We start from the raw sequence: 24,887 nt of genomic DNA on the forward strand, positions 1-24,887 counted from the left end.
GTATGTGCCTTTCCCTTTCTATGGTAGATGTTTGTCGCTTTCCCTTTATATGGTAGATGTTTGTTGCTTTCCCTTGCCCACCGCTCATTATCCCACTTCTGCTACCAGTTTCTGCATCAGCCAGGATTTTTCAGTTGCAAGTGACAGTGAGTGCCCTCTTATTTAATCCTCATTGCAACCCTACAGAGTAGACATTGTTATCATCCTGAGTCTTAACGATGAGGAATCTGAGCTTCCAATTGACCTGCCCATGGCCACACAGCTCGTAAGTGGTGGAACTGGGACTTGAAGCTGCGTCTCTCGGGTCTCATGTCTGCGTTACTTTAGCTGCTCCGAATTCTGATGTGTTCATGTTGGCGCATTAGGGACATCTGTCTGGTGAAACTGGAATGGACAGATTATTATTATGTCATTGCCATCATTTGGACAAACCCAGGGGAGTATAGAATGGTGGAAGGAAAAAATATCTGTTCTCAGACACACAAAAGGAAAGTTGAGCTTATCAATTCAGTTGAATTTAGTTTCATTCTCATTTATACGCCAGCTCTTCCCAGCTGAACTGACACTGAGCTGGTTCTTGTGAAGAGAAACAGGAGTTAACCAGGCAGAGATGGAGGAAGCGTGTTCCCAGCCTAGGAGAGTATGAACGAAGGCCCTCATTCTGGCATGCAGCACACGTGTCCTGAGCAGTTTCGGTGGGCCACTCTGAGATGGACATGGGGACCCCAAGAGAAAGAGGCATAGGGTTGCTAGGACCTGCCTTGTTTCAGGCCTGTGCTGGACAGTGGGGAAATATAGATGGATCAGACAAGGGTCCTGCCCTCGAGTAGCTTAGAGTCAAGGGACCTCAACATATATAACGTATACTAACGTTAGGGACACAAGCATGTGAGATGATTTCACAGCTTGGTGGAGGACGCTGAGCGTGCCTTTCCTCTGGCACTTCTAAGCAAAGGATCTAGGAACTTCCTTTCATTTACTGAACACCTGCCATGGGCCAGGAACTGTGTCTGCCACAGCCACACCACACAGCAACTCAGAGACCACTGGTATCCCCATTTTACAGATTAGAAAAGGAAGGCCCAGCAAACCTGAGGAACTTGTTCAAAATCAAACAGCAACAAAGTGGCAAAGATCAGACAGAAATTTCTACAAACATCTCTCTGAAAACATTCATTGTAGCTAAGTTTTGGCATTCCCCCTTAAATCACGACCTTTTTTTTTTTTTTTTTGCTGAGGAAGATTAGCCCAGAGCTAACATCTGTGCCAATCTTCCTCTACTTTGTATGTGAGTTGCCGCCACAGCGTGCCTGATGCATAGTGTAGGTCCATGCCCAGGATCTGAACCCATGAAACTGGGTCACCAAAGCAGAATGTGCTAAACTTACCACTATGCCATGGGGCTGGCCCCAAATTGACTTTTAAGGTTCAATCTTTTGCTGTCCTCCAAAGCAGGCCTTGTCTTGTCCCCCCCAAAACCAAATCAAGTAACTCGTTGTAATCAGTCATTGTAAGGGGATGCATAATTTGGTCAACCAAATGTTCTGCCCATTTGAGATGTCCCATGACATATGAGGACAACCACATTCTGAAGAATTAAAATACAATCCAGGGGACTGGCCCCGTTGCTGAGTGGTTGGGTTTGTGCACTCCGCTTCGGCGGCCCAGGGTTTCGCCGGTTCCGATCCTGGGCGTGGACATGGCACCACTCATCAGGTCATGCTGAGGTGGCGTCCCACATGCCACAACTAGAAGGACCCATAACTAAAAATATGCAACTATGCACCGGGGGGGTTGGGGAGAAGAAGAAAAAGAAAAGATTGGCAACAGATGTTAGCTCAGGTGCCAATCTTTAAAAAAAAAGTTTTGTTTCGGATCTTTTTTTTTATGATCCAATATGATCCAGTAGACGTCACACACTCACACATACGCACGTGGTTGAGTTCTTTACTCGTGATTCCAGTGGTGTTCTAGGATCGGGCTTGGCCTCTGGGTGCTGCTGCTTGTCAGTTACTTTCCAGCACAGCCGGCCAGAAGAAGGGCTGACATTTGAAGAGGTCCCCCAATGGAATGTCAGATAAACTGCCTCTTAGAATAGCTTATGTACGTTTAAAATGAAAAATGTGTGTCTTAACAAATGCTCTGTGAAAGCCAAGGCTTTGAGAAATGGTTTGCCAGTTCCTGCAAAAGCGATCAATGTGTTTTAATTCTGCATTATTTTCATCAGTAACAAAAAGATAAATCCAATTAAAAGTGATGGGGTTTGGGGCCAGCCCAGTGGCGTAGCGGTTAAGTTCACGTGCTCCACTTTGGCGGCCCAGGGTTCGCAGGTTTGGATCCCGGGCACAGAACTAGCACTGCTTGTCAACCCACGCTGTGGCGGCATCCCACATAAAATAGAGAAGATGGGCACAGATGTTAGCTTGGTGACAATCTTCCTCAAGCAAAAAGAGAAAGATTGGCAATAGATGTTAGCTTAGGGCCAATCTTCCTCACCAAAAAAAAAAAAAAAAAAAGATGAGGTTCTATCATCCAGGTGGTTCTCAAGTTTGCTATCTGCCTGTGTGGAGGGAAGAGCTGTCCCCTGGTGTCCCCAGCATGACTTGTGCTTTAGTTCCCCTGATGTTTGACCCATATCACAAGACTCTACCTTTCTGTCTCCCTTCCCCACTATCCTGTGTGCACTTGAGGTCAGGGACCGTAATCACCTTATCCACTGCTGTTCCAGGTGTCTGGCACTTGACCTGTCAAAGAAATGGGAAATCCTGTTTCCCAGGAGAGCAAGCAGAGCTTGCAAAGTCTTAGAGTTATGAAACAGCACAGAACATTTAGAAAACTTCAAGTAATTCTGAAGATTGAGCAGGAGAGCCAGCTCACGAACCACCTTGCATGCCTTGCTAAGCAGTCAGGACATTGTCCTGCAGGTGATGGAGAGCCATTGAGGATAGAAGAGGGGGCGTGATCACATGTATGTGACTTCTAGCCAGACGATGAATAGAGCGGAGTCTGGAAGCTGGGGCAGCATTTTATCCAGTTCCCTTTTCCTCGGGTGCCCAACCGTGACTGTAATTATGCCCACAGGGTCCAGGAAGAAATACAGTATCTGGCTTTTCCATACATTTTCCCCTGTATCTTAGCAAACGTGCGTCTCGCTGTAAGCCTTGTCTGCATTCGAATCAGGGATTTCTCTTCTCTATCTCCAGTGTTTTTGCTCTTGGCCTTTCTTCTTGTTGTTCTGGAATTCTGGCTTCCTGAGAGATTTCCTAGTAGATAAGAAGACTCTAGTAAGGTCCAAGCATAAGCCATGCAGAGAGTCGAGGAGAGAGCGATGGCAGTCACTCCCCTGACCCACAAAGAAAGAAACCATGTGGAAAAATGGGTCCGAACCCATTCGTGAGATGGAACACAGTGAGAGGAAATCAAGTGGCTGCGGCTCAGACTTCAGCCAAGCACAGCAGAAAGACCCACACGGGGGACAGAAGGTTTTATCTCTGTCAGTTCCTGATGCACAACGTATGTTCGACCACGGTCCCCCGGAAAGGAAGCAGGGGCTTCAGAAGGCAGCTGCGGTTTCCTCTGCTCTTTCCTGCCTCTCTTTCTAAAGAAACAAAACACACTCCTGAAGCTTATTCACCACGAGGAAAGCAGAACTGAAAAGAACCCGGACTGGGGACCTGGAGTGCGAGGTCTGAATCTCCACTTCACCCCTTGTGAGACTTTGGCCGAGCCGTGAAATCTCTTCATGTCCTACTCTGTTCACGAGTAAACTAGTACCTGCTGGAGGAGGTTATTGTGACGCTACAGGGAAAGGAGGACTTAGCACCTTGTAGGCAACACAGGGAAAGTTGTTTGCAATCATTGTTATCCAGCATTTTCTCGTGCCCTGGGGTTCGTTGCCCACATCTGCCCTGCTCACTGGGCAAAGACATGGGGAAGAGCATTCCTGGCCGATGGAATGGAATGGGCAAAGGCACAGCTCTAGAAGTGGACGATGGAGCTCTCTGCCTTCATGGGCTGAGCCCCTGCTCCGGTGGGGCAGGCGCTTTGCTGAGCGGGCACGGCAGCCGCACCCATGAGCCTGGCGTGTCAGCACTCCATGTGGGCATTTGTTAAGCAAGCCAGCGGATATTTGTTGAGCACCCACTGTGTGTCAGAGAAACAGAATGGAATGAGACCCAGTGCTTGCTCATCTCACCACTACAGCCAGGCTTCTAAACAGTGTTGTCCGAGGTACCCGAATGGAAAATCCCAGGACTGTTAGCAGACAGATGGGCACCAGCTGGAGCAGCTGCCCTGGGCACTGGAGAGGATAGTTCTGTGCACCCCCACACCCCTCGCTGCTTGACAGAAGGCTCACTTGGGTTGCACTGGTTGTTGGTACCATGGGGAAGCCAGAAGGCCCCTGCCCAGGCCTGGCCAGCCTGCCCAAGAAGCCCACCAGCCCCTATAGGGCATCCTCCACTCCATCATCTTTGCAATTTCCTTCTCCCTCCCGACGCTCCTGGGGGCAGCCAGCTTGGTTTTTGTGCAACGCTGTGAGCCCCAGCCATGCCCCTGACTCTTGGGGCAGACCCAGTCCATGTCATGTGTCTTTCCAAAAGCAAAGAGAGACTAAAAAGTGCCCATTGCATGAACAGTCTTCTAGGAAGTTAATCCTACAGAAATCTATCATGCCCACACATGGAAAGATAAATGTGCAAGGATGTTCATTGGAGCAGTATCTGTAAGAAGGAGAGAAAAGGTAACAACCTAAGTGTCCATCACTAGAGGATTGGCTCTGCTCATTCCATAGGATTCTGTGCAGCCGTGAAAAGGATGGAAGCCACCCGTAGGTGCCGATTAGACGGAACAGCAGGGTATATCATTACATTAAAAAGCCATGCACATGGGTATTCCCTTTTGTGTAATAAAAATGGATATAAATATTATAGCATCGCTATTGCTATTATTTAATTCTCTATCTTGCTGTAGCCTCAGGTTCATAATAATAATTTTGAAAGCATAGGAAAGGGTTCCAGTTGGTGCTTCCACCATCATGGTTTTCTGTACTCATGGGCTTATCATAGAAGGATGGAGTGTGACCTTTCTCCTGTGTTCACACAGCCCTTGGCAGATCCATACACCTGGGATCACCAACTGGCCTTGGTTTGCCCAGGACTGTCTGATTTTCAAACTAAAAATTCTGTGTCCTGGGCACCCCCTCGGTCCTGGGCAAACCAGGACAGTTGACCGTTCTCCACATGCTCCTGGTGGCCTCATTGCCTTAGGAGGTATACAGACAAGAAGTCATTATCGCTTTTTAAGTGTAACAGGAAAAACTAAAAATGCTACCTCAGAATGGGATATTATTCAGGCTTAAAAAGGAAGGAAGTTCTGACACTTGCTACCATGGGGATGAACCTGGAGAGCATTGTGCTAAGAAGCCAGTCACAAAAGGACAAATGCTGTCAGATTCCACTTAAATGAGGCACCTAGAGTTGACTAGTCTATGAATTTGACTGTTCACAGAAACAGAAAGTGGGATGGCGGTTGACAGGGGCTGGAGGGCGGGGAGAATGGGGAGCTATTGTTTAATGGTTTCAGAGTTTCAGTTTTGCAAAATGAAAAGAGTTCTGGAGACGGATGGTGGTAATGGTTGCACAGCAATATGAATGTGCTTAATAAGACCAAACTATACACTTAAAATGGTTAAGATGGCAGATTTTATGTGATGTGTATTTTGCCACAATTTGAAATTTGAGGAAAAAAGATACATCCGAGATCGGGAATATGGTTGCATAGGATAAAGCTGAAGTGGTATTTAAATTGAACATATGTATGAAATAGCTGTGTGGATGATACACTAGTGGAAGGAGTTGGGGAAATACTGGCACGGGATATTCTGAGCTCAGATTCAATTGCCTCCACCTTCATCATCCTCAGCTTGCCCGATTCCACAGTCCTCCATCCACTGCCCTTCATGCCCATTTCTGCTCCACAAATGGCCCGCCCACTGCCTCCAGGAGGGCTAAATCTGCTGCTCTTTGGGGTCTGTACATACCTAGCAGCATCGGGAGTTTGAAATCCCGAATCCTGACATTCACAAAAACTCTGTGCTTAACTTTCGCATTCGCACTGTCGGCCTCCCCATTGGTCGTGAGCACCTATGGCAGGTTCTTCTCCGCATCGTGTATCAGGGAAGGGGTTCTGGGCCAGAGCATTGGGGGCACGAGGGACCCAGAGAAATGCAGCTGGCTCTCTCTCAACCTCCTTCCAAGTGGTGGCTGAGCAGGCCCCATCCCCTCCTCTCCCTGTCCCACGCTGCCAGCAGACAGGCTTGGCTGTGACTGAGCTCCTGGGCACCCAGGGGACCTGAGAGCTGTGCTAGGGCCCTTCTTCTTGTGCATCTTCATGCCCAGAGCCATTGTGCATTATAGACACACACGATGATGCAATGGCCCCCTGGGAGCCAGTTCCCAACTCTGACACCAGCTAGGAGACTGCGGACAAGTCCATTCTGGGGGGCATTATCCCAAACCATGCACTGCAGAACATTCCATAAGTATTAATGCACAGACAGCCTTCCAAGTTCAAATCAGGTTGGGTCTTTAGATTGCTGTCCCCAGTTCAAAATGTCTTAAGCTTCTGGTGTTCAAGATGGCAAGAATATTAGTATTAAGTGACAGCTAACATTTATCAAGGGCTTACCCTCTGCCATGTGCTACCGCACGGCTCTTACATGCATTATTTTATTTCGTACTCCCAACACCTGAGGCTTATTGAGATGAAAGTAACTTGCTCCAAGTCTGGGCTTTTAGGAAGCCACGGTGGGGAGAAGATGAAGAAGGAAAGAGGAAGAGAATTAGCTGCCAATCTTCATGCTTGACTGGAAGCGGCGCTTCTTCAACTTTAAAGGGCGCACACGTCACCTGGGAATCTTGTTAAAAGGCACATTTTAACTCAACGGGTCCTGAGTGGAGCCGGAGCTATGGCATTTCTGTTGGTCCAAAGACCAGGCTCTGAATAGGGAGCATTAGACCACCTGTATCTTCTCTCCTGCACCTGGGGTGGAATTCATTCATTCATTCATTCATTCATTCATTTGCAGAAGGGGTCTAGTCATGAAGAGCAGGAGCTGTGACATTTAGAAGCAGGTTCCAATCCTGGTTCCGCACTTTACTAAATGGGCGTCTTCGCTGAGTCTCAGTTGCTCCTCTGTAAAATGGGAATAAAACTTGCATTATATATAGCATCTTTGTGAATATCAAATGCAATAAAATGTGGCAAAAGTCCGCCCCAGGGCCTGGGGCATGGTGGACTTTCCATAAGTGGTCGTGATTCGGGAGCTTATTTTATGATTTATTTATTTATTCGTTTCTACTGAGATTCCTACATGGTTCCAATACATTAAGATAAATAAATTTATTTACATCTTTCTACAAAGATGTCCCAGTGGCTCCAAAGGCTACAGGGACGGGCTCCAGAGTCCCCATCACGAATCAGAGGAAACAGGCACAGACCAAGACATGCCTTCTAATAATTTCCACGAAAGGTGGAAGGAAATGGGTGAGGAGTCAGACACAAGGGATGCGCACTGTAGGAGCCACTTGGCAAATGACTCCACCAGAAAGGAGGAGTGAGAAATGTGTGTAAGGGGAAGGAGAGCAGCAGAGAGAGCAGACTGGAGCTGGGGAGAATGTCAACAGATCGCAAGCTGTTAATTATCCCGAGAGAACTAAATATTATGTAGGCAATTATCGACAGGCGTCTGAAAGCAACAATAGGAAGACTTGGTCCCCAGCCGAATGCCTTCTGCGCGTGGAGAAGGGCTGGGGAAACAGGCTTGGCATGCACAGCAGGCTTTTCACTCAGAGGGAGAGCAAGGGGGCCGGGGCCCCCGGGGAGGGGGGAGGCAGGGGTCCCCTGCCTGTCCAGTCAAGCCAAGCACACGGCTGCTTTGCTTTGAAAAGCGGCTTTACGCACAAGCTCTGGGCCTGGAATGCACGGCCCCCTCCCCCAAGATGTCATCTTTTGAGACGATTTCATGTGGAAGCATTGCTAAGTAAATTCGCTAAATGCCTATTCATCCCCGTCAGATGGGAACTCGGTGAAGTGGTAAATGGGAAAATGGCCCCAGCTCCGGGCCCTGAAAGGCGCTTTCTGGGGCCGCCCAGTGGAGCTGCAGCCGCTGACCCTGGGAGGCCCGGGGCTGCGCGCGAGGGGGGCCCAGAGCCCCGGCCGGCCCCTTCAGTCCTCCCACTGAGGCCGCTGAGAGGCCCTTATTATTATTCCTGCTGCCAGGGACCCATTCAGAGGTTAACTTGTCCCCGCATTCATCAGGACGACAATAATGAACTGTCGCAGAGAGTAGCGAGGGGGTTGGTAAATAGTAACCGCTAAGACGCGGAAATGGAATGGGCCTCGTTATGGTTGGAAAAGAGAGATGGCTTTAATTTTTTTTCTCTAAGCCGATTTAGTTTCCACCTCTCCCAGCAACTTCAAGAGGCCCTCTGCCCACGAGCTCCGCGGGCCTTGGGATGAGGCACGCGTGGGATCTGCCGCGGAGCAGAGGGGCGGGGCTGTTCACGCGGGAGGTGCACCAGGGCGCAGACACGTGGGGTCAGCCTTTGTCTGCGTCCCTGGGATTCACCTCTGCGCGCATCCCCGGGGCTTAGCTCTCTGCGTCTGTGCGGATTTACCTCATTGCAGACACGCGGGGCTCTGCTGGCGTCTGCCGCTGCGAAAACGGCCGGTTTTGCATGGGTGTTTATTTCACTAATGGGATGGGACATGGCAGTGCTCATTTGCGCTGCAGCATCTCTTAACTGCTTTGTGCCCCCCTCCGCTGGAATTACGAGTTGGTCAACACGAGTCATCCAATCAGAGAGCAGGGGCTCTGGCGTCGCACCACTGCAGGGAGTTGCAGGGAGGTGAAGCGGGTGGGGGCGGGGCTCAGATCAGATGGTGGTAGGCAGAAAAAGCAGAGCAGCTTGCATTTATTGTGCACCTACTATATGCCTTTGAAATCCACCCAGATATCCATTAAATATATATGCATGGAAAGCTTAATGTCTGCAGGACGGCCAGGTGAGTTCAGAGAAGGTCACCACTCCGAGGTTAAATGACTTCCACTTGGACACATGGCTGGGTCAGGAGTGGAGGGAGGTCTGTCTCCAGACCTGTCTGCTTCTAGAGCCCAGGCGTGGCTTTCTACAGCACCCACCTGCCTTGCAAAGGTCTAGCCTCCATTCTGTTCCCAGAGATGTCCTTCCTCTGCCTTCACCGGCTCTCCCAATTTGAAACAATTGGTAACCCTTTGGTCTGAGTCAAAATCCCTGAGCAGAGGCTTGATGACAAAGGAGCTGTCACTTCAGCACCATTTACCTGTTTAGGTTTATTCAGAGGCCGAGGCGACTGCGTTTCTGGCAGATGGAGACCTGTGTGACTGCCTTTTAAAATACTGTCACAGCTGTGTGCACAAGCTGACTAGCTGTGACTACACTGCTAGCGCTGAGATTGATGGCGATAAATTTGGGATAACAATGCCAGGACCAACGTCATCCATTTGTATCGCACTTCATATTTTTTAAAGCTCTCTCTACTGGTAGCCCAATGGTTATTGAAGACTTGGTATTCATTCATTCATTCATTCTTCAAAATGCATTTGAAGGAGTCAGTTCAAACTCATCTCACTTTGAGTCATTCATTCATCGCACACATTAATGTAGTTCCTACTATGTGCCAGTGATGAACAAGTCTGACTAGGTTCTGTCCTCACGGGGCTTACATCCTAGAGTAAGCAAGTTTAACACTTTCAAATGGTGATAAGATAGGGATGTAAACAGAGTGATGTGAGAAAGGTGGGGTTGAGGAGGCAGATGCTAGTTTAGGTTGGGTGGCCAGAAAAGGCCTCTCTGAAGAGGTGACGTTGGAAAGGAGACCTGGACAACAAGAGCAAAACAGACATAGAAGACACAGGGCACAATTTCCCAGGCACAGCAAGTGCAAAGGCCCTGAGGTTGCTCTGTATCTGGCAGTGAACCACACACTGATGACTTATTGTTTGCCAAGCCCGGTGCTTGGCACTGGAGATTCCAAAACAAATAAGACACTGTGCTTATCCTCAAGGAGTTCTCAGGATATAGGAGTCTATAGGAGACAAACACACCAACAGTCCATTTTAATGTAGTGTGATACACCCCGTGATGGTGACCTGTGAAACAGGATGCCTTATCAGTGCGTGTGCTGTGAAAGGAGGGGACCTGGTTTCTGTGACAAAGAATGGAGCCAGGACTCAAAGTCTCCATGGTCTCTGGAGGACCCTGACTTTCCTCTTGGTTTGTTTTCACAGGACAAATGACCAGCTGGTGGCATTTCTCTCCCGATACCGCGATATGAACTTCCTGAAGTCACACGGCCGGGACAATGCAAGGTAATACCTCGTCCCCCTGCCTTTGTGCAAAATGGAAATGCAAGTCTGAGCAGTCGTTTTGGGGGCTTCCTTCTAGGCTGGTTTGGTGCAGCCAGAGAAGAGCTGAGGAGGAGAGAATGGCATGGCACGGGCGGGGTTTGGCCCTTTCCGTGGAGGGTCTGAAGTGGTCTCTCTTGTCAGCCAATACAGAGATAAAATAAATGTGTCTCATCGTATCATAGCCCTTTACACCTTTTTTCCAAGCACTTTCATGCATCCATTATCTCATTACGGCAACCTTTCCAGGTAGGTAGGACAGCCATTGTTAATTCCCATTTTATTGGTGGAAAGACTGAGGCCTCTATTTTAAGTGATGTCCCCAGATCATTCATTCAGTCAGCCAGTCATTCAACAAATAGTCACTGAGTACCAAGTGTGTGCCAGGCATCCTGCTAGCAGTGAACAAGACAACATCCTTACTCTAGTGGAATTTACTTTCTAGTGGGAGAGTGTCTCATACAAGCAGAGTTGAACTCCCATCTCCTGACTCGGTGCCCTCCCCGTTGCCTCACTCTTGCTGCCTAAGATGGTGACAGGGATCGAGGCACCCAGAAGCCCAACCTGGCTCCATCGCACCTCCCTCACTTAAAATGAGCAAAGCCAAATAACATCACTATGGTCCAGCTTCAAGCTGAGTCCACATCTCTGTGGCCAGAGATTGGCTAGAAGGGTTGCTGTGTTGAGCGCCCCGTGTAGCAGAGATCACATGATCAGCTTCACCATCCCAACAGAAAATGCCATTCAAAGCCAGCCCAGGGTCACCCTGACACCCTGGGGCCTTTTCCTCCCTTTGATCTCAGAACCTAACCTGGCAGCTCCCAGCATGATTTTACCTTGTTAATGGGTTTTGTTTGGCCCTCGTGCTGGTTTTGTTTTGTTTTAATTCAGGTGCTTCATCGGAAAATTAATAGCCCCACTTAAAAACAACAATATTTTCCATGAAAATCCAGATTTCCAGTTCATCTCCAAAGATCAGAATGTCCACTAACTCTGTGGCTGAATTTTTTCCCGGCCGTCACCATCTGGCTCTCAGACAAAGCCCGTGTTCTCCCCATCACTGTGGCCCTCACCTGTCCGCTTTCCCTTCCTGGCCCCGTCGGCACTTCAGTTTGCAGTCTCTGCTGTGAGTGTTCTCCTCCACTGCCGATGGAGGTGTCACTTTGGCTGGCTCTGTAACTCATTTTTCCCAGTTATCCACAGCAGGGATGGGACAAAAACAAGCAGTGGGTTCCATTTCCTGAGCTTTCAAGAGGGAGCCCCAGAATCCTTTTGTTGTATCATTTTGCTACCTTTTAACTTTGATTTCATCCAGCGGACTATTTCTGGATTGTTCCTGTCCTACTGACAGCCTGCATTCTCTACCTTTAAAAGGAGCCCCCAGACTTGAAGATGCTCTGTAAATGAGCACAGATTGGTATAGCATGTTCCAGCTGCCAAGGGTGGAGAGGGCTGGGCGGATAAACAAGAAGAATTATTTCCACCGTGTGTTGTGTTCCTACTAAGTGCCCATTGCTCTGCTGGACCCTTTGCCTGCAGGCTCCAAGTTCATTCTTACAGCCACTCAATGCAAAAATAAGAATTATTATCTCCATTTGTCAGGAGAAGTAAGGAAGTCTTGGGGAACCTAAAATGATTTTCCCAAGGTCACACAGCTGGGAAGTGCTAGAATTTGAACCTAATTCTCTGGCCCCAAAGCCCGTGGGAACGAGGTGGAGCTGAGCAAGAGTCCATGGAGGTGGTTAGCTATCAGAACTGGCCCAGATATTGGCGTCTGTGCCCTTGGGCAGAGAATGAAGACCCTTCTTCCCCTCCAGGTAGCCTGGTAATACATGCTCTGTGCAAACAAAGTTGCATCATGGGAAAGGAGCCATTGTAAGTTGATAGACTTGTGTCTGAATGATATCCACCCTAATATTGTTTCAGCCTAGTCAGTATTTATTCTGTCTCTACTGTTTCCAGGCACTGTGCCAGGAACTGGGTTAAAATCATGAGCTTTGACGTTACTCTTCCTGGATTGGTGTTCTGCTCTACCATGTCCTTGCTGTGTTGCATTGAAAAGTGACTTAACCTCTCTGAGCCTGTTCCGTTACCTGTACAAAGGAAATATTGATAGACATACACTCATGAGGTTGTTGGGAGGATTAAATGAGATGCTGCGTATAAAGCATTTGGCATATAGTAAATGCCCCGTAATGATGATGGTGATGGTGGTGATGATGCCATTGCCATGATAAGCATAGGACTAAACTATTGCTGGTGGGAGAAAGAAATAGATGGTGTATGGGCCAGAGTTGTGCCTCTTGGTATGTGAGTACATCCTGTCTAGTTGATGTGCATCAGTGGCTGACAGATGGTACCCAAATGGCACAGGACAGGATGAAGGCTCGGGCTAAGGAGATTGTGCTTACAGCTCCAAAACCCTAAAACCCAGAGCTCTTGGTACAAGAGAAGCTCACAAGTTCCAACACCCAGGAATGAGTCCTTGGCTGGGGTTCTCTCACTTAGATGGATTAAGGGCAGTAATTTAGTATTGATTTAATAGTAAAATGAGCCAACATACCAACATCTGCCGTGTCTCCTCTTTGTCAGCTGAGGCCTTACCTGCTGCATGAACGAGCCTGGCCACTGCCATCTTCCGTTGCCTCTCCCCAGTGTGTGGAGCTGGGCGTGGCTTAGCTCAGATTCTTGCACTGGCGGTGTGTTGGGAAGGACTCTTTTGGTGGCAGATGACCAAGACCCAGCTCAACTTAGCATAAGCAGTAAAGGAAGTTGTCAGATAATGCAACTAAAACATTAGGATCTGACTTCAGGTATGGCTGGATCAGGCAGTTCAAATGGTCTCGTCCAACCCAGACTCTGTCAGTTCTTTTTCTTTGGCTGTTTAATTATTTTTTATTATTCTGAGAGAGTGTTAAAGTAAAATAAACACAGCAAATAGCCAAGCGGTTCACTGGCCAGAATCTTATCTTTTTTTTAAGTTGACATATAATATTGTGTTAGTTGCAGGTGTGCAGCATAATGATTCGATATATGTATATAATGCAAAATGATCGCCACAATAAGTCTGGTTAACATCCGTTATCATACATAGTTGACAATTTTTTCTTCTTGTAATGAGAACTTTTTAAGATCTACTCTCTTAGCAACTTTCAAATATGCAGTACGGTATCGTTAACTGTAGTCACCATGCTGTACATTAAATCTCCAGGACTTATTTATTTTATAACTGGAAGTTTGTACCTTTTGATCCCCTTCCCCCATTATCTTCTGTTATTCTGCTTTCCTTTGTGTTGGTTTAATTTTCTGGCTCCAAATTCTGACCCTTCACAACTTATTGAAAAGTGACTTAACCTCTCTGAGCCTGTTCCGTTACCTGTACAAAGGAAATATTGATAGACATACACTCATGAGGTTGTTGGGAGGATTAAATGAGATGCCTCATTTTACTGATAACGGACTTGAGACCCAGAGAGGTCAAGTAACTTCCCTAAGTTCACACAACAAGGGCAGGGCTGGGCCTCAAACCCAGGTGAGTGTGTCCCCAGCCCAAGCTCACAATCCCTGCATGGTGGGGCCTCTCTGAGTTCTGGTCCTGCTTCCCCCCAATGTGCTGGATGGCTTAGAGGCAGCCACTCTGCTTCTCTGGGCTTCATTTTCTCCCTTCGAAAAGCACGGGGGTTAAACAAGATGGTCTCTGACACCCCTCCCCATTCTGATGCTCCATGCCTCTGGACCGGCCCTCATAAACGGCAATGTGACAGAGGCAGAGAGCTTGAAAGATAACAAGATGTGGAGGGACAAAAGCAAGCAGTGAGATACAAAATAGGCCACGGGGTGCCTCGGATTTTAATTCCACGTGGTTCCTAATAGCAGTGTTGACCTTCTGTTCCCATCTCCAGCCTTTAGCTGCCAATTTGGACTTCCAGCTCCTGCTGTGAAGAGATGGCATAAAGTCAAACTAGTATTTTCATAGCTGCCAAATTGGTCCTGACTGTTCCTGTAATTAAATGATGGGGGGGGGGGGGTGTTGTGTTCACTGTTTCTCCTTACTTTCCTCCCAAAATAAAGTAACCAGATCTATTGAAAGACACGTAGCACAATTAGCGTTTTCCCTGATGGCCTCGGCAGGGCTAGCAGAAACAGGACCCCGAAGTCTCCTTGCAGCCTGAAGAAGAGGGTCTTTGCAAACATCCCCAGGAGCTCCTGGCTCCTTGCAGGGAGCGTCGGAGAAGATCCCCAGATCTCTGCAGCCCACTCAAGTCTCAGTCCGTGGGGACAGCCCCTTACAGGGAGATGGAAAGGGAAAATCATTTCCCTCGGCCAGAATAGGGTTTTCTCGAGGACTTTTCCTGCCTCGGTGGTTTAAGTTCTCCACCTGATTCGAGGTCACCAGGGCCCCAGCGCTGAGCCCTGGGACAGTGTGGCGTAGTGGTGAAAACACGAGCACTGGAGTCCAGCCACCTGTGTCGAAAGGCCAGCTCTGCCACGTGGCAGCGTGGGACTTCAACAAATGGCTTTGACTCTCCATGCTTCCGTGTCCTCATCTTTATAAGATCCGGACAGTGATGTTGGGATTACAGGGGACGGAGCATCCTCACTGGGTATCCTTCCGCGGGAAGGCACCGAGCCAGGCACTTTGAAGTACTTTATCTCATTTCAGCCTCACTTGGCAGGTATCCCATTTCAGAGATGAGTACAACTGAGGCTTGGAGGATTGCTTTAACTTGCTCAAGGTCCTATGGCTCATAAACAGCAGAGCTCGGATTGGAATCTGGTTCGGTCTAACTTCAAAACCTGTGTTCTTTGTCACCCCGTGATTAGTGACTGCATCTGAGAGGACCTGTAGTTTTAAGTCCTTGGGACGTACAGATGAAAGGGCAAAATTCTGCTGACTCTAAGCAGAATCATTTTTTAAATGAGTGGGGGAGGGACATCAGATCCCCCCTCTATTTCCTACAGTCAACATATCCCGAAGCGTCTTCATGATTATTTCGGGTGGCTCATAAATGGGCATACTGGGAAAGTTAGGTATGGATCTTATGTGTAGAAACTAAAATTCATATAATTAGCCCATCTAACCCATGACTTCATGCATATTATGCTTGGAATATACTAGGTGTGTGACCTTTGGTGACTTACGTGAATTACCTGTGCGTCAGCTTCCACATCTGTAAAATGGGAATGATGATAAGACCAACCTCGCAGAGTTGTTGCAAGATTAAATGAGTGACTATGGATAAGCTCTTGGAACTATTAGTCGTGCATATTAAGTCGATGATGATGACGCTGACGACGATGATAATGATTGGTGGTGATGATGGAGAAAAATCTTGAAGATGGTATACAAATGATGAACATTTTAGAAACACTTTCTACAACCTTAGGGAAACAACTAGCATTTCAAATGTAAGAAAATTAGATCAGTGAAAGCTAGGAGGGGTCCCAGCCCTCCGGTCGAAGTGACATAAGCCAATGTCTTCCTGTTCCCAGGTCTGGATGCCACCTGCTGGAGGCTACACGCCCCCCTCAGGTACCAGAGTGGCAGCTCCAGCAGCTTTGGCATCTCCTTCTCTCTGACATTGAACTAATCTTCAGGCCCAAACTTCCCTGGATGTATAAACAGGCAACTATTTAGCCAAAAGCTGGCAAATCCATCGAGAGCCTGGCCAGGAACCTCCTCCAAGCAAATCTGCTTTCAGGAGGCCCTTTGGTGCCAACTTCCTTATCTAGACAAGGGCTCTCTCCCCAGCTGTCTGGGGGCACCATGACTGATGCAAGGAGATAATTAATCTCTCATCTCCAGGGGGGAAAGCAGATTGTGTTTCCTTTTGCTTTTCTTAAACCCAACTGGTGAGTTTATCACTGTTCGCCTGTCCACTTTATTTAATCCAGTTATGGCAGCCACCTCAAAATAAAGGTCAGCATCGTGCAGCCGCCCACACCAAGCTGTGTGTGCATACCCACTCTCGGCCTCCGCACGGATTTTCAGGTCAACTCTGGAACTTTTCTTTTTTTTCCAAACAATACACGTAGAAGTTAGACAAAAGACTAGAAGGAAAATATGTTCACACTGTCATCTCTGAGAAGTAGAGTATGAATGTCATTTTCTTCTTTGATTTCTTTTTATGTTCCAATCCTTCTATGAAGGATGTGCATTACTTTTATAATCAGAACTAAAGGCAGTAAACATTTTTTTTTCAATGTGCGAAATATGGAAAACTAATTAGCCTTCAGTGGACCTTTAGACTCTTGCGGGTGCAGGCTGACTGGGGGCCCCCAGTGCTGCAAAGAGCATGGGCCACCGAGGTGGAGACTCTGGGTCCTGGGAAGTGGGCCCCTGACTTACGATGTCCGCTCAGGCTGCTTTTTCTTCCATCTTTGAATGTCAAACTCAAGTCAGCTTTCTTCACACAGGGTGTGTGATAACAGTTAGATGTGGAGGGTTTATTCTGTGCCCTAAATGCCTTACAGATGTTAATTCTTTCAGTTTTCACAATAACCCCTTGATGTAAGTGAGTCGTCATCATGCCCATTTTCCAGATGGGGACACTGAGGCAAGAGAGATGAAACAACACACAGCTTGAACACAGGGAAACAGACTGGACCCCGGGCAGTCTGGGTCCAGAGTCTGCACTCCTGGCCACTGCGCCCGCTGATTCCCTAAGTATGTGCACTGTGGGGTTTCCTGCCGCGTCCAGGCCACGTGTACATGTGGATGATGCTCTCCTTCCACCAGTCACAGCCGAGTCTGCCTTGCCTGTGGTTGAGTGAGGCAGGAAAGCGCGGCATTCCCAGAGCTCTCACTCCAGCCTCTCTTCATCCGTTGGGTCTCTTGCATGTTCTGTATCTGTCTCTTAGAAAGCTCTTCCCCACAACTCTTCAGAGGACTAAATCCTTCTTACCCTTCTCCTCCAGCTTCAATGCCCTCTCCTCAGCGAAGCCTTCCTCAACAACCTTCACTAAGGAAGTCCCTGTGTCTTTATTTTTCTGTCATTGCACTCTGGGTTGTTCTGTATAGCCCTTTTCAAAAGCATCTAATTATGCATTTATGTGTTCTGTAGTTCTTTATGTCTAATTACTTATTTATTAGAGCAGTGTTATAGCTAAGAGTGTGGAATCCGGAGCCTGACTACGGAGGTTTGAATCCCATTAACCACTAAGCAACTGTGTGGCCTTGGGAAAATGACTTAACCTCTCTTGTCTCCATTCCTTTTGTAGAATGAACCCTCATAGGGCTGTGGTGAACGCTAAGTAAGAGAATATATGTTAAGTGCGAGGAATAGGGCCTAAAAAGTAGCAAGTGCTCAATAAATGGTAGATGTTATTTCGGGTTTTTATCTCTCACTCTAGAGGAGAGAGAAGAAGGTAAGGAATGATGTCCATCTCATTCACGATCATGTTCTCACCACACAGACCAGGAGGATTGAGGGTGCCCTTTAGAGCTGGTGAATGAGCAGGTGCCCCAACACCCCTTGCTCCTCCAGCTACTGCAGAGCAGAGGCATGACAGCTCCCTTCAGCCCGAGTCAAGAAGGGCCACAGCCCACCCGGGGCGTGAGAAAAATGGCCAGCAGAGCCCGATGAAGCTGCCAAGCTAAGAACCCAGTGAGCTGAATCCTCGCTGACTCGTAGCTCAGAAAGATGGGAGGGTTCTGTATTCATGGTGCTCCGACAGAATTAAAAGGACAGCTGTGACACTTGTCACCGTTACCATCACATCCATGGGCATCGCTCACCTGAAACAATTGTAGGAGATGGGGGTCCTTATGGGGGCTTCAGGCTTCTGTCCTTGGTGCTGAAATGTCGCTGCTCTTCAGGACCTAGAGGGTTTCTCCTTAGCCTGGCGGTGCCCTACACATGCCTGTCTGCCAAATCCTGGAAGAGAAAAGTGGAGAGAGAGACATTTAAAATGTCTAGGTTGATGGAGGAAAAATGTTAAGCATCGTGGTGGACGTTTATGGAGCACTTCCTGTGTGCTGAGCACTTCGTTTCATGTGTAATCTCATTTAAACCTTCACCCCAACTCTGTGAGGGTGGGATTATTCTGATCATTTTCCACGTGAGAAAGTGAGCCATCATATGTTCAGGTCGCCCAAGGTTGGTGGCAGACCCAGGACTTGAATGAGGTAGTCTGGCTCTAGACTTGCCAGGCGCAAAGCTCGGCCCCTGCATCAGATGGCTGTCACATGTGAGCCCATTCGCATAGCTGGCCGATTTCATACATTGTGGGTTCTCATGCTTTTGCTCCATGACTTTATTTTTTAACTAAAATGCTTAGGTTGTACTTAGGCTAAATGAGTTATCTGGGTTCAGTGACAGATCACTGGACAGGAAAAGAGAAGAAGGGAAGAATTTTTTTGTAAGTTATGCAATTTGGGACGACTTTGAGGTATACCTCCTCTCTGGGTATCAGTGTGTGTGTGTGTTTTCTCTTAATCTGTAGAGTTAGTTTTATTAGCTGATTACTAAGATTCCTTCTTGCTCAAGCATGCTGTAAAATCTGAGGGGCAGAGTTCTTCCTTTTAGAACTCATTATAGGGCAAGACAGTTCTGGAATAAGTCCATACTTGATGAATATGCCGAGATTGTAGCCAGGGAATTAACTGAAACGAGAGACTTCTTCACTGTCTGCCTTTTCTGAGATGATTTCCGAAGGCTACAGATGCATTCTTAACTGACCTCTTCTCCCACGGGTGAGAATCAAGCCTCCTCGCCACTCCCATCTGATTTCCTCTGATGCTCAGCTGAGTAGACTTGGTCCTTGTGACATCCCAGTGGGTCATATTTAGCTGTGACTTTGTCCCATATTGTGCCAGTAGAGAAAAAATCTGAGGAACGCAAACCAACCATCCCCAAGAGTCCAGGATGTAAAACCGATGCGAGTGATTCCATCTTTGCCCTTAGGTAGCTGTTGTGAAGACAGAAGCCCTCGTGAGGTCTGGCAGAAAGCCTCCTCGAAGAGCAGCAGTGAGCCCTCTTTTCTTCGTTCTCTCATTTCTGGGCAGTGTCTTTTTGAGGCAGTGGAAGTTCTCAGATCCTTCACTAGGATCCTTTTGCAGGGACCCTGGTGAATTGAGACAGGTGAAGAATGGCGGAGTAGTTAAGAGTTCGCATTGGAATCATCCAGACCTGGTTTCAAGTCCAGGACTGCTAGCTGTGTGACCTTGGGGAGTTTACTTAACCTTTCTGTGATTCAGTGCCTTCATCTCAAATGCGCGTTAGAAGGATCTGATACCTGGTTAACGAAGGGCTGCTACTTCCTGATGGCCCGACAGGCGTGGCTGTTACTCTTCCCTTTGTTCATTCACTGAATAAGTATTTATTGAGCACCAGGTGTATGCTAGGCACTGTTCGGGGAACTAGGTATGCAGCAGTGAGCAAAAATAGACAAAAATCTCTACCCTCGTAGGGTAGACGTAAGGGGCTGACGTCTAGTAAGGAGAAATAGACAAAAAACTAAACAAACACCTTGTGTATGACAGTAGAAGGTGAAAAGTGCTATGGAGAAAAATAAAGCTTGAAAGGAGGACCGGGGTGCGAGGTTGGGGAGGGATGTTATTATGTAAGGGGCTGACGGTTGGATCAGTCCGTTGCTTGGGTGAACGGTGCTTCGTGAACGCTCTGCAGAGCCCTTTGTCAGCATCATCCATCACCCTTTCACAGCTGATGCAGGAGGTTGTCAGCACAGGTGTCATGAGGCTCATCCAACAGATGAGGAACCTGGCATTCAAGAGGTTAAGCCAGCCCCATCTCTCAGTCAGTGAGAGCAGAGACAGGATTGGTACCCAGGTCCGCTTGGCGTCGGTTCTTGTATGGTGCCACCTGTTGACCCACTTGTCCCAGGTAACCACATCAATGGGAAATGAAACTAAGGGGAGGAGAGGGTCAGTGGTCACCTTCTGTGTATGGGGCCTCTTGCTGCAAACCTGTCCTCCATCCCTCTGGTGAGGGAGCCATGCACCCTCCACTGGTGAGCCAGCCTTTGCGAAAAGACACACCCAGGTGTTTACTGATTTACCTTGATTTCCAATCTTTACCTTTTCAGGCTATCGCAAATGCACAGAGAAGGAAAAAACATCACTGCCTAAGCAGCTGATGCCCTTCACCTGCTGGATCCCCACACTCCGACTCTCCCACCACCTCCCAGACCAGACCTAAGTTCCTGGTCGCCCCTCTCAACCCAGGAACTTTTCTGTGACCCGGGGAATCGGTTGTCTCTATTTACTCATAATTAACCAAAGCATGCATTTGCAGCTTATCAGTTTTTGAATGCAGTAAATACAGCAAGCGATCTGCCAACCCCATGAACATTTCATTTGGGAGATTACTGCATAAATATTGTATTTGGAGATTATGGTCTGGGACATCACATTAAAATTGCAAGATGATGCTATCATCCCATATAGTGGAACATGAAATTAAAAAGCTGGTCCATAGAAAGAAAATTGCAAGTCCTCGCACCTGTATTTCTTCTCTCTCTCTCTCTTTCACTCTCTCTCTCCTTCTCTTTCACTTTCTTTTTCTCTCTCCCTCCCTCCCTCTCTCTCTCTGTCTCAGTTAGTCTTTGTTACCATGTAAACTTTGATATAGGTTATCTAAAATTTAAAGTTTTAATCATGGTGAAGTGCACCAACTGGACACTATTCTATCATTAGCACCAGCCAGAGTCGAGGTAGAATTTTATTTTCCTAAACTCAATGAAGCCAACCCTGGGGGTCTAGTGGTTAAGATTCAGCGCTCTCACCGCCATGGCTTGGGTTCGTTTCCTGGTCAGGGAACCACACTGCTTGTCTGTCGGTTGTCATATTGTGGCAGCTGTGTGTTGCTGTGATGCTGAAAGCTATGCCACCAGTATTTCAAATACCAGCAGGGTCACCCATGGTGGACAGGTTTCAGCAGAGCTTCCAGACTAGACAGACTATGAAGAAGGATCTGGCCACGCACTTCCCAAAAAATTGGCATGAGAACCCTGTGTCTAGCAGTGGAGCATTGTCTGATAGAGTGATGGAAGGTGAGAGGATGGAGCAGAAAGACCAGGTAGGGTTCTGCTCTGCTGTCCACACAATCACTAGGAGTCAGAATTGACTCAACAGCACTAACAAAAATAAAAAGTCAATGAACCAGTTACAGCTGAATTTTGTGTCATTGGAGTAATACGGTGAATAGATGAAAAGCCTTACCAAATTATTCCCCAGCAAGAACATGGCTTTGCTAACAAGCTTGGCTTTTGCCATTGGGAAGGTGTGTTAGGGAAAGAATATGACCAAGGTCCTTGGGTACCTGAGTCTACTGGTTGCCTCTGTCCTTGTGTGTGTCCTTAGAGAAGTCGTCAACCTTCTCTGGGCTCCCATGCATCCTTCTGTAATGCCTGCCCCACCCCCTCTTCCTGGTATAACAGAGTGACTTAGAGAACGCCACAGTTGGAAAGCACCTTAGGGATTCCCTCGCCGAGGGTTATTATGACTGGTGGTCCATGAGCTGGGTTCAGCCTAGGGATGTGTTTTATTTAGCCAGAAATGCTTTTTTTTTTTTTAAAAAAAAAAAAAAAAGGAGTTTAAGTACTTTTCGGAAAATGCTTCCTCCACTTCTTTGCTGACTCCACCCACCTTGCTGTCTTATACTCAGCCCACTTCACATACTTACATTACCGGCCTGTCCCCTGTAGGCATTTAACTTTACAACCCAGACCTAGCCCAACTTTGTCATTTTTACCAAAAGGAAAACTGAGATTCAAGGTCATCACCTTCCCAAGTCACTTGGCTGGTTACTGATGGAGCCCCACTGCAACATAGATGAGAAACACATTTCAGCAGAATTCAGTCTGTTCACCACCAGCATCATTGTCATCACCATTTTTATTATACAATCGCCGATTTTGTTAAGAATTAAGTGGACTAATCATGGTGCTCAGTGAGTGGCCGTGGTCTAAGAGCAGGTCCTCTGCTTACGCAGAAGAAAGCGCCAGGGCTGTGGGTTTCTTAGTGAGCTTCCCCCACTGGATGCCAGTGGATTTGTGGGAGGCCCAGCGGGATTCTCTCTCGAATTCAGCGTGACCATTAGGACAGGACTGTCTCCAGCTTTTATGCCCTGAAGTCTGGTCATCACAGTAGACTTTTCCTGAGCAGCTGCCTCGCTCTGTCCTAGGACTGGTAAGGGAGGCAGAAAGGAGGAAGCCGAGAGCAGTCCTAGTGAGAAAGCATCTCCCTGGGAGGAGACAGGTACCTCTAATCAGAAGACAGTGATGAGCACTGCCGTAGAGGTGCCAAGCCCTCTAGACACACGATGGGGCGTGCAGGCCGGCCCAGTGGAACAGGTGCCATGTAGGTGCCACAGCCATGGATACCTGCCCTCTCTGGGGCCTAAGAACATTCGAATCCATCATGGCAGGGATAACGTTGAAATCGTTCAGGAATGTGTTGGTCAGGACTTTTTCAATTGCAAGTGACAGAATCCCATCTCAAAATGCCTTAAGCACATTTACTGACAAGTCTGGGGCAAGCCAGGCACATTGAGATCCAGGCTCTCAAGCAGAGTCATCAAGACTCCATCCCTGTCTGTCTGTCTGTCTGTCTGTCTGTCTCTCTCTCTCTCTCTCTCTTTTTTCTCTTCTGCTCTTCTCTTCTTTCTGTGTTACCCCTGCTATCAGGCAACCTCTGTACTCATGGTGACAAAATGGCTGCCACCAGCTCTAGGCTTACATTCTCCCAGCCAAAAATCCCATAGAGAAGCCCTCCTTCCCAGTAGTTCCAGCAGAAATCCAGGACCCAATCTCAGACTTGGCGTGAGGTGCTCATCCATCCCTGAACCAATGATGGTGGCCAGCCGGATGGAATACTCTGATCGACCAGCTGGGCCCTGTCCCCACCCTTGCTGCTGGGGGTGGGATGCAAACCCAAGTGAACTGAGAGTTGAAGATAGATGACTGTCCAAAGTGAAATCGAGATGCAGTTCCCAGAAAAACGAGGAATGAAGCACCGATGTATGCATTACAACGTGGATGAACCTTGAAAACCTATCTTGGTAGAAGGATCCAATACAAAAGGCCACGTATTATCTGATTCCATCTATATGAAATGTCCAGAATAGGTAAATCCATAGGGACAGGAAGCAGGTTAGTGGTTGCAGGGGCTGGAGGCAAGGGGGAATGGGGAGTGACTGCTTATGGGCATGGGGTCTCCTTTCAGAGTGATGCAATATTTTGAAGCTAGGGAGAGGTGACGATTGCACACCATTGTGAATGAACTAAGGCTGTGGAATTGTACACTTTCAAATGGTTCGTTTTATGTCGTATGAGCCAGAAGAGCATCAAGACACTTGGGTTGGGAGGCCTCTAGACTATAAGCTTCCGACGAGATCACCAGCTGCTGAGGAACAGGAGTCATCCTTCCTTCTCCTTGACCTGCATTAGGGCCAGCACAATGCTTGGCACATAGTAGGGGTGCAGTTAATGCTCACTGTAAATGAACGAGAGTTTGGGCCAGAGGCTTCACACTAGCTCTGTCTGACCTCCCAACACACCCGCTTCACCAGCTCTCTGGCTTTTGATTTCTGCATCTACAGAATAGGAACCGCCATTCTGCCCTGCCTCCCTTGCAAAATCTCCACCCCAAAAGTTGTATATACACACACTCCAGAGCAGGAGTTACTCATCTGGGGTTCATGGATAGAATTCAGGGGCTCTGTGACTTTGGATGAGAAGAATATGATGTTTATTTTCACTAAACACTAACTGAAATCTAGCTAAATGTGGATAACAAACCCCAGTAGCATTCGCAGTAACTGTTAGGAATCACGTATTTTCGTGTCACATTATCGTTGATGCATATACCTCCAGATATCATTTATCCTCACCTCTTCAAAATTACAGTAGCTATTAGACCTGCCACAAAAGCTTGTTATTTAACGTGTGAAAAAAAAAACACACGTAATTATCATAAATTTAGTGTTTTATAAAATATCTTGTGATCCTATATTTAATGTGTGAATCCGGAAGCACGTGTATTACTATATCATAACTCTGGTGTTTTTAAAAAATATTTCGTAACCCTGTATATTTTGCTGTATGCATTTAAGGGTATTATTCTGAGATGAGGGTCCATACGCTGTGTCCACCAAGCCGCCAAGGTGTCCACAGCGTGAAAAGGTGATTTCAAGAGTTCTCTAAAGAAGAAGTAGATGGAGCAGATGATGGTTAGATGGTCATTGTCATCTAACTGTGCCGGGCAGGTCCCCTAAGCTCTCTAAGCTTCAGGGTCCTCATCTGTCAAATGGGCGTAATAAAAGGACTTGCCTCGTTGGGACGCAGTCACCAAACTCACTGGTGGAGATCGAGTGACAAACCACACACGGAGCGCCTGGCTCACAGCAAGTGCTCAGTGAACGCTTTTGTTCCTACGATCGTGCCATTTCATCTGGACTCTGGGTGGACTCTTTCGGGG

General features: G+C 47.6%; 1 protein-coding gene across 1 annotated transcript in view; it reads left to right on the top strand.

Annotated features, from left to right (window-relative positions):
• XYLT1 (xylosyltransferase 1) overlaps positions 1-24,887 on the top strand; it is a 207,643-nt gene that overhangs the window by 149,882 nt on the left and 32,874 nt on the right. Inside the window, exon 6 of the mRNA XM_046666397.1 lies at positions 10,331-10,411. Coding sequence (XP_046522353.1) covers positions 10,331-10,411 — 81 coding nt within the window. The remainder of the gene's footprint in view (positions 1-10,330; positions 10,412-24,887) is intronic.

The sequence above is a fragment of the Equus quagga genome, chromosome 7 (genome assembly GCF_021613505.1).
Source record: "Equus quagga isolate Etosha38 chromosome 7, UCLA_HA_Equagga_1.0, whole genome shotgun sequence".
NCBI classification, from domain to species: Eukaryota; Metazoa; Chordata; class Mammalia; order Perissodactyla; family Equidae; genus Equus; species Equus quagga.